Source organism: Myotis davidii, unplaced genomic scaffold, assembly GCF_000327345.1.
Source record: "Myotis davidii unplaced genomic scaffold, ASM32734v1 scaffold900, whole genome shotgun sequence".
Lineage (NCBI taxonomy): Eukaryota > Metazoa > Chordata > Mammalia > Chiroptera > Vespertilionidae > Myotis > Myotis davidii.
This window is the reverse complement of record NW_006295185.1, coordinates 1,791,749-1,801,250: the sequence shown is the minus strand read 5'-3', so window position 1 is coordinate 1,801,250 and position 9,502 is coordinate 1,791,749. Positions and strand designations below refer to the sequence as shown.

At 44.0% G+C, this 9,502-nt stretch overlaps 1 protein-coding gene across 2 annotated transcripts in view; it reads left to right on the top strand.

Annotated features, from left to right (window-relative positions):
- Window positions 1-9,502, top strand: part of FRMD7 (FERM domain containing 7) — a 65,023-nt gene that overhangs the window by 33,910 nt on the left and 21,611 nt on the right. For both annotated transcript variants that reach the window (XM_006769883.1, XM_006769884.2), the window contains exons 2-3: window positions 6,026-6,130; window positions 7,086-7,128. In XM_006769883.1, the coding sequence (XP_006769946.1) occupies window positions 6,026-6,130; window positions 7,086-7,128 (148 nt within the window). The remainder of the gene's footprint in view (window positions 1-6,025; window positions 6,131-7,085; window positions 7,129-9,502) is intronic.

Below are 9,502 nucleotides of genomic sequence, written 5' to 3'. Positions count from 1 at the left end.
CCGCGCACTCCGCACCTCAGAATTTGCCTTCAGCACTGCGCCTCCTCTGAGTGTCCGAATGCGTTACTCTTTCCTCCTAGTTGTAGGACTTCCACTCAGCCACCGTTCCTGTGGTTCTGGATGATGTCCCTTCCGTCTTTTAGTTTCACTTTTGAAGTGGTTGTTCGAGGCGGCAAACTCCGGCGTTAACCTATGCCGCCATCTTGGTTCCTTTTTCTGACATATTGCATGCCTCTGTTTCATTTAGTTTCTCTTCTGGTGACCCCCCCCTCCTTTTCTTTCCTTTTGGGGTTGTTTCTTTGTCTTCCCATTTTTGCTGCCTTTTTTTGGCCCTGGGCTCCCTGCTTGGGGTCTGAGGTGTTACAATCCCTAGAGGTTCAATGATCTGGGACTGGCTAGACTGGAGCCTGGGTTTGCCTTGAGTTTTATACCTTTATTGTCTCTACTCTGAGTTGTACCCCCTACTCCCCCAGTTCTGGTCCCTTACTAGTCCAGTTCAGAATCTTGGAGTCAGTGGGGGCACATGCACAATTCCTTTGGTTTGCAATTTTCTGTGAGGTCTCAGAGCCCTCTGGCATGCAATTCACTGTGAAGCCCTAGCACCTAAGGCAGGATGGCACCCTAGGTCCCTCTGGCAGCACACATGCAACATGGTCCCATGACCTGTGGCTGGGCTCACTAGGTCCCACCCATCAGCACCTCTGACTTGGTCAAGGGGTAAGGCATGCACCAGGTGACAGCTCTGTCTGTGTGGTGGGTGGAGGGAGGTGGGTGAGCCCCAAAGGCTCTGAACAAGCTGGGGGGCGGAGCCTGCGGCCTGCTTGGCAGTAGGGGTCCCCAGTCCGAGTCTCACCAAGGGATCCAGTTGCCAAGTCGCATGGGGCATATGACTGAACCAGTGTGGTTGTAAGGAGGGGTGCACTCCAAGACTCACCAAAGGGTCTAGTTGCCAAGTCTCGTGGGACCTGTGGTTGTGGGGGGCTGTTTCTCTCTTTTCCATGTCCCGCATGGAAAAAGGAAACAGTCCATTTGCTGAGTGGAGGAGCTGGGGATTAAGAAATTAAAGAAAGACCAAGACACAGAAATAGATTTTAAGCTGGGGCCAGGTGGGCGCCATCCTCTCTGATGGAGAGGCGGCAAAAGGCGGGCTGAGCCACACAGCAGGTTTATTTTAAAGGCCTAGATTTACATATCTAGTTCTGCCCCTGCCTGATTAACATGTCCAGCCTTCTTGGGGAAAGCATGTTCCCAGGGCGTGGCTCTGCCTATGCTCTGAGTTCAGCTGACAATAATTATAAGAAAATGCCTAGGTGCCTCCCAGGCGGCCCTCTACATGTGGTGAAGCTGCAGGCTTTGCAGGAGGGTATCACACTCCAAGATTCATAGATGGGTACAGGCACAGAGTTGCCTGGGGCCTGTGTCTGAAGCGGCGGGATTGGCGGGAGGGAAGCACACTCCAGTGCTCACAGGAGCCTGCAGATGGGGAGGCTGGAGTCCCAGAGTCTGTGGGTCTGCAGATGAGGTAGCAGGTCTTTGACCAGAGTGGCTGAAGGGTCCAGGATGGTGTCTGAGGCCAGTCTGGGTGGAGATGAGGCTAGGCTCCTAGTCATAGCAGCTTTCCCTTTCAAGATGGCATGATTTCTGTTCCAGAGCCAGCACCCAGGAGTGCTTACAATGGTAGCAGGGGCTCCCCATTTAGGAGAGCCTGGTCTGCCATCCCCAGAGACTCTTGTGGGATCTAACTGGCCTTCCCTCCCACACACACACACACACACACACAACACAAGTCTACATATTCACCTTTTGCTCCCTCACTCACTCACACTCTCCCCCTCACTGCCATCCTGCCAGCTGCCATCTTCAAATCTCCCATCAGCCAATGTTTTAGAGGGGTAATGGAATGCATTATCTGTGCTTCGTTGAGCAGAAATTGGTTAAGATGTTACAGAGAACTGGAATAAAGCAATGCTCAGAGAGTTTGGAGTTATACTTTACTCACCGCTGTCGGCTTAGAGAAAATGAATTCAAATTCTAAGCCAAGCTACAAGCAGAACTTTTCTTTTTATGAAAGAGCCAGCCCTATGTGTGCTTAGTGGCTATCTCTCTGGTAGCCTTGAAAACTATACAGTTCTATCCAATTAAAAAATGCACCTGGCATGGCATTGAGAGTATGGGGGTATCTAGTCTCTGGCCTACAAGGTCAGACAGCTAAGTTTATCTTCCTCATTATTCAAGCAGGCTAAAGCAGGCTAGAAAGCAAAGTTATTTTTTTTTTTTTATAATAAGAGGCCGTCTAAAGAATAACAGAGAATTCCAAACAGTAGTTTTACAAAATAGGGGTTAACTTTCTCAAAGAGAGTTTTTACATCCTTGCTCATTTAAAAAATAAATCTAGATATGTACAGAATAAAAAGTTAAAGTTCCCTTTAACCTATCCCCTCTGCAGGGAAAATGCTTTTAACATTGGGAATGTATTAGTCCAGACTCTTCTATGCATTTATCTTTACATGTGCATGCCTTAAGTTATATGATTTGCCAGGCACTGTACTAAGACGTTGATGTGAATTATCTTGTTTAATCCTTACAACACCTTTATGAGAATACTACTGTTATTTTCATTCTATAGATTCAGCAACCTAGGCTCATAAAGGTTCAGTAAATTTCTCTAGGCCACATAGTGACTAATTTATTCTTCCTCCTGAGAGAACTGTCTTAATTAATGTATATTAATCAAGTTTAATGTTTGGATCCATTACTTTCTTTTTAAAAGTATGTTTTTATTGATTGTTAGAAAGAGACAAAGGGAGAGGCAGAAAGAGAGAGAGAGAAAGAGAGAGAAACATTTATGGAATAGAAACATTGGTCAGCTGCCTCCTGCACACGCCTTACTGGGGATTAAGCCTGAAACCGGGCATGTGCCCTGACTGGGAATTGAACTGGCAACCCCTCAGTGCATGGGATGATGATCAACCAACTAAACCACAAGGGCCAGGGCCCATTCATTTCTTCAGTAAACATTTATTGAGAATGGCCAATCTTGGCCAGGTACTGAACATAAAGCCATGTATTCAAACACATGGTTTCTGTCTTAAGGGGTCTGAAAAAGGTGGGTGAATCTGTGACCTAAAAGATTCCCCTTAATCTTAGTAAATAGATAGAGCAGGATTATAATTCAGGTTTTTAAAAAACAATTGCTTTATATGATTCCTCTAAGTGCACAGACATTTTGGTAGATTGTTGTTCGTTTTTTGTTTTGTTTTTTAATTTTTTTTAGAGGTGGTCAACTTGAATATTATTGTTTTCATGAGAAGATAAGTTTCGAGCTCCCAGAAATCAGTGTCCAATTGTGAAGACCCAGTTTGTAAATTTCAGACCATAAATACACATTGTGAAATGTTTTATATATATAACGCTCTACTATAATCCAAGGATGATTGGGATATGATGGGATGCAAGCTTGGAGTTCTAATTCCCTAAGTGGGAGGACTGTGGTAAAGAGTTTAGATCCACTAAGGATCTTGATTAAAATATTGAAAAGTGGTAGCTTAAACAAGAACAAGCAATTGAAAAGAGAATCAGAAGTCCAGAAAAGAGAAAATAAGAAAGTTGTATATAAAGAGATATTATGAGGAAAAGAATCATAACATAAAAATTGAGGAATTGGATCATAATGTTTGAAAAAATTTAAAGGCTACATGTTGAGACAGAACAAAGACCTTACCTATTATGCAACACATTCCACAATGCTGACCAATTTCAATGTACACTATGGACGACTAAAGGGAAATGTCTCTCCCCAAGATGGGGGTGGAGAAATTGAGCCACATGAGTGTCTGACCTTCAAATGCATAAATGCCAAAGGCTTTTAAAGCCAGTTGGCAACATGTACTGGGATGGAAGAATCAGGGGATTATTCTTATAAACATATTATGGGATCTTACATAAGGGAACAAAAAGGAAGCCTTGATTGGAAACCTTACAAGAATGGCCATATATTCTTTGTGACTGCTGAAACATTTACATGTACAAACACATGGAATGTGGTGGCTATGATGGAGAGGATTAAGCACCAGGATGGGGAAAAAATAATAAAAAATGAGGAAGAAAATGAAAAATGTTGAATTTCTTAAATTGTTTGCAAAGAAACTGGAACCTGTGATGGAATTTAGTTCACATGACTGAAGTGTTTCTTTGGTGTAGGAAAAAATATTGCTGTCATATCTGTCTTTAGAAAAAATTTTTAATAAGAAAAATTTTGTGGTAGCTCCTTGCCTGGAGGACTTTAAAAATAGAAGTGATTTCATCTGTCTGGAATGGTCTGTGTCAGCACTTGCCCTAGGCAAAAACTTCCCCTCCCTCCTCCCTACCAGAAGACCCCTCCCCCACTGCCCCTTTCCATGCCCTACAGCTTCTGCCATGACACCTTTTTCCTGGACCATAGTTCTAATGTCACCTTCCACATAAAATCAAACCCCTTTCCTTCAGCTCACTCAAAGCACTAGGGATGCAGTAGGTTTCACCCTTTGTGGCCTATTTGCATTTAAAAATAGGATCCTGGTTAACCCACAGGAATACCCAGTTGGTGGAACTTGGGACAGAATAACCAAGTGGAGAGAAGTCCAGGGGAGAGGGGAGTATTTTTGGTTGCTGGGGGAAGGGGGAGGGGTACCCCGCTTCCTGGAAGCTATTAAATCCCAGATGTGGGCTTAGTTCAGTGTGGTACTGTCTTGAGGGAGCCGGCAGGGGGAGGAGAGAGGGTGGCTGGATTTTTGACCTCTCAAGGTTGCTGTTAATTCTATGGGTCAGTGATTTCCAACTACATTTCCCTGCACCCGGCTTTCTTCGCAGCACTCTAGCACCGTGTGACTTGGCTTTAACTAGGGATTTTCAGCATCATCTTTGTGGCTAATAGCCTGTGCCCAAATGTAGCCACACTCAGCTCAGAGAGATTTTCACAGAGAATTCTTCAAAGCTCCAGTTCTCAGAGAAGCATAAGAAATGGGCTGTTTTGTGCCCACAGTGTGTGTGGGCTTCATGAAAAACAAAAAACAAAAAGCAACAAAACAAAACATGTGGCTTTCTGTGAATGAAATGAAAAGCTGCAAAAAGAAATCATCTCAAGGAGTTCATATGAGTAATTTGGCAAACTTCATATTGGATCAACAAACATTCAGGAGCTCCTACTATGTGCCAGGCTCTGTTAGACCTGGTGCATGCCAAGAAAGAAAAAAACAAGGTCCCTTTATGAAGGAATTCAGTCTAACAGACATCCTGTGTAAGAAATGACCCATTTGAGGTAAGCAAGGGTGCTCTTGGCTCAACCTGTTGCTGATAGGTTCCAGAGAAGGCTGCCTATCCCAGGGAGATGACATCTGAGCAGAGTAGGAGTAAGCCAAACCAAAGAAAGGTGCGAAGTGTGGTCTGTGTAGAAGGAATGATATGAGCAGAAGCATGGAGGAATGAAACTATTTGACATGCGTGGGGAACTAGGAGCAGGTTGTAATTATTAGAGGAAAGTGTTGGGGAGGGGGAGGGGCAAGAAATGAGGCTGGAGGGGCAGGTGGAGCTGCCTTAGGGAGAGAGGGCCAGCTTATGATGTTAAGGAGAATAGGTTTTATCCTGAGGGGAGTCACTGAAGGATTTTAAGCAGGTCAGATCTGCATCTTGATTAAACTGTCAATTTCAGGAAAATCATTCAAATTGCCTGTGTGATGAATTAATTAATTCTATTGAAAGGGTAGATTTTCAGGTCTAGCCATAGTTCAGTTCAAGGCTCTGTTTTTCTAGAGGATTTATCATTAGTCTGAGACCTTTTAAGGTATACCCCTAAAACAATTTATAGATAGATGCATGGATCTACCAGTAAAACTCAACAACTTTTGGGGGTAGGGGGGATGCAGCACTTCTAAATAGTGCTCAAGGGAAACAGTGTTTGAAGAGTCTTATCACTTCTACCATTTATGCACACTGCAGTGATATCAGGTTAGGAATGCAAATTGTGCTATGGTCTCTTTGTTTTGTTCAGCAAAAGTCATCCGGGAAGGCGCTGTTTAACCTGAGTTGCAGCCATCTAAACCTTGCTGAAAAGGAATATTTTGGACTAGAATTCTGTAGCCATTCTGGAAATAATGTAAGTTGGTTCTTTGTGTCTACAATTGCTTCTAAATGCAGTTTGCAGCTAGGTATATAAGGCTCAAACCGCTGACTGAAAATGGAAAAAAAGTTAAACCCTTGCAAAATAACTTCTCTGTTAAGTCACCTCAATTTGCCAAACACAAACTCTTCTGCCCCATGCTCCTCTTTTGTCACTCAGTGAACAGCTATCTATGCTTTATCTATTTTGACTTTCCAGAGGCTGAACCTCAACCTCCAGAATTGACTCCTAAACTCTCTAATGCAGTGGTTCTCAACCTGTGGGTCGCAACCCCTTTGGCTGTAGTACAACCCTTTAACAGGGGTCGCCTAAGACCATCCTGCATATCAGATATTTACATTGCGATTCATAACAGTAGCAACATTACAGTTATGAAGTAGCAACAAAAATAATTTTATCGTTGGGTCACAACATGAGGAACTGTATTTAAAGGGCCAGTGAGAACCACTGCTCTAATGAGTCTTCAGGGGACTTTCCTTTCCCCTCTCTAAAGTCTTAATATTCCCAATATTCTTCCTGCTGTGTCCTCCCTGTTATCTGGCACCTTCCCAGAAAGGCTCATTATATCTGTTAAGCTGGCATTTGGGGGCTGTAGGATTCAAACATGGAGCCAAATGCCTTCATTAGTTTTTATAGCAACTAATGAGCCTTGTATATGACACCTCTGTCATCTGACAGGCAGGGGAGCAGTGATTCAAATGCCAACAACAAAGAGGTTATAGATCAACAATGTTCACTGTCATTGAGAAAATACAAGGGGGCAGATTGAGTGTGGTGGAGGTCCCTCAGCTCAGTCATTGTTGTTTCTATTTTTAGAAGTCTAAATAGTCTTGGTATTTATTTATTTCATGTTTACTTTTATCGGGTACCAAAAAAGAAAGATGCATTCAATGCCATGTTCTACCAGTTTTTTTCATTAATATTATTGCAGGTCTGGTTGGAACTTCTGAAGCCTATTACAAAACAAGTAAAAAGTAAGTATAGAAGCCGAAACCGGTTTGGCTCAGTGGATGGAGCGTCGGCCTGTGGACTGAAAGGTCCCAGGTTTGATTCCGGTCAAGGGCATGTACCTGGGTTGCGAGCACATCCCCAGTAGGAGATGTGCAGGAGGCAGCTGGTCGATGTTTCTCTCTCATCGATGTTTCTGACTCTCTATCTCTCTCCCTTTCTCTCTGTAAAAAATCAATAAAATATATTTTTAAAAAAAGTAAGTATAGAAAATAATTTAAGGAATATAATTCCCAGCTAAAACTTAAGAATATTTCAGTAGTTCCACACTATTCCTCACATTAATATAAGGGAAGAAAATGGCTTGGATGTATTATTTTAATCCTTCATACGTCTAGTAAGTTCAGCAATTTAGAAAATCATTTTAACTTTCCCTGAGATGAAGAAAATCATGCTGCTGGATCTTTGATTGAATTTAAAGAAGCCTGGTAATTATAGCACTCTGTGGATTGGCTCTGGGAATATATTTCAGGTTCTAGCATTACCAACGTTTGAGTATCCTTAATGTTAATCTGCAATACCACTCACATTCTGCCTGAAGATGTTTTTGTTTTATCCTGTCACAGACATTATTCATTCATTTCAGTTCATATTTGAGTGCCTACAATTATGAAATACACCTCTCCTATATATCACAATCTAGTGTGGTGGTTCTCAAATTTTAATGTGTATTAGGATTATTTGGAGTTCTTGTTAAAATACAGATTATTGGGCCTCATTCCTGCATTTTCAACAAATTCCACTGGTGTTTCTGATGCTGGTGGATTTCAGTCAACACTTTGTGAAACATTCTCTTATAGTGTCTCTTCTCTCACCTGTTCTTTACATGCTGGCGCTTTCCACAGCTCAGTCTCTTTCCCACCGCAAAATGATAATGTCACATTATTCCAATAGCTTCTGAACTGATTCCCCCTAACTCATCATGTACACTACTCCCAAAGGGAACTATTGAAAATACCAGTCTGACCACATCACTGTTCTGCTTACAAAGCTTTCATGGCTCCATATTGCCCTTAGAATAAAGTACAAACTCATTAGCATGATCCATAAAACACTGGACTCTGCCTGCATTTCTAGCTTTACTTCTGCCACTGATCACTTTGTATCATATTCCTACCCCTCCTGATTTTGGCTAAACTAATTTCATCTGTAGGCTTCTCAGATAAAATAAAGGATGCCAAACTAAGTTGGAATTTCCAATAAACAAAGGATAATTTCCTTGTATATGTATGTCCCATGCAATCACTTATCTGAAATTCAAATTTAACTGGGAATCCTGTATTTTATTTGGTAAATCTAGCAACCCTACTCAGATTTCAATTCTCATAGGAAGCTTTCATTGACCTTCTCCAAACTCTTTTGTTCCCCTCGTGTGCTTCCCCAGTACTCAGTGCTTACAACACTTGGTGGCACTGTAATTGTCTGTCTAGATGTCTGTCTCTTATACCAGAATATGAGTGCTTTATTGTCATTTTATTTCCAACTAGAGGCCCATGCACGAAATTGTGTGGATAGGGTCCTTAGGGCCTAGCCTCCTGCCATCAGGGCCATTTTCTCCCCGGTCACCAGTGCCCAGGCTGAACGCTGCCTCAGCCACCAGGCTGTCAGGCCGTTGGGATCACCAGCTCATCCCTGGCTGCTTGGGGGCTTAGGCCCGTGGGAAAGCAGGTGCTGGTGACTTCACCTCCATGCGTGTACACTGGTGGAACGGCTGCCCAGTCGGGGCTGCTCATGCTGCTGCCACCACTGCCACTGCTGCTGGGGCTTGAGGTGCTGAGGGAAGCTGCGGAGCATGTCCTGGACCTACCTGCCTCAGAGTGAGCAGCCCTGAGCGGGCAGCATACATCAACGGCAGGCCAGCGCACATGCATGGAAGTGAATTCACTGGTGCCTGCTTTCCCGCAGGCCTGAGCCCCCGAGCAGCTGTGGATGAGCTGGTGATTCCAACGGCCTGACAGCCAGCCTGGTCCTCCCACCACCCATCCCGATTCCTCTATTCACCATTGTTGATCCAATTTTATTTCCAACTAGAGGCCCATGCACGAAATTGTGTGGATAGGGTCCTTAGGGCCTAGCCTCCTGCCATCAGGGCCATTTTCTCCCCGGTCACCAGTGCCCAGGCTGAACGCTGCCTCAGCCACCAGGCTGTCAGGCCGTTGGGATCACCAGCTCATCCCTGGCTGCTTGGGGGCTTAGGCCCGTGGGAAAGCAGGTGCTGGTGACTTCACCTCCATGCGTGTACACTGGTGGAACGGCTGCCCAGTCGGGGCTGCTCATGCTGCTGCCACCACTGCCACTGCTGCTGGGGCTTGAGGTGCTGAGGGGAGCTGCGGAGCAGGC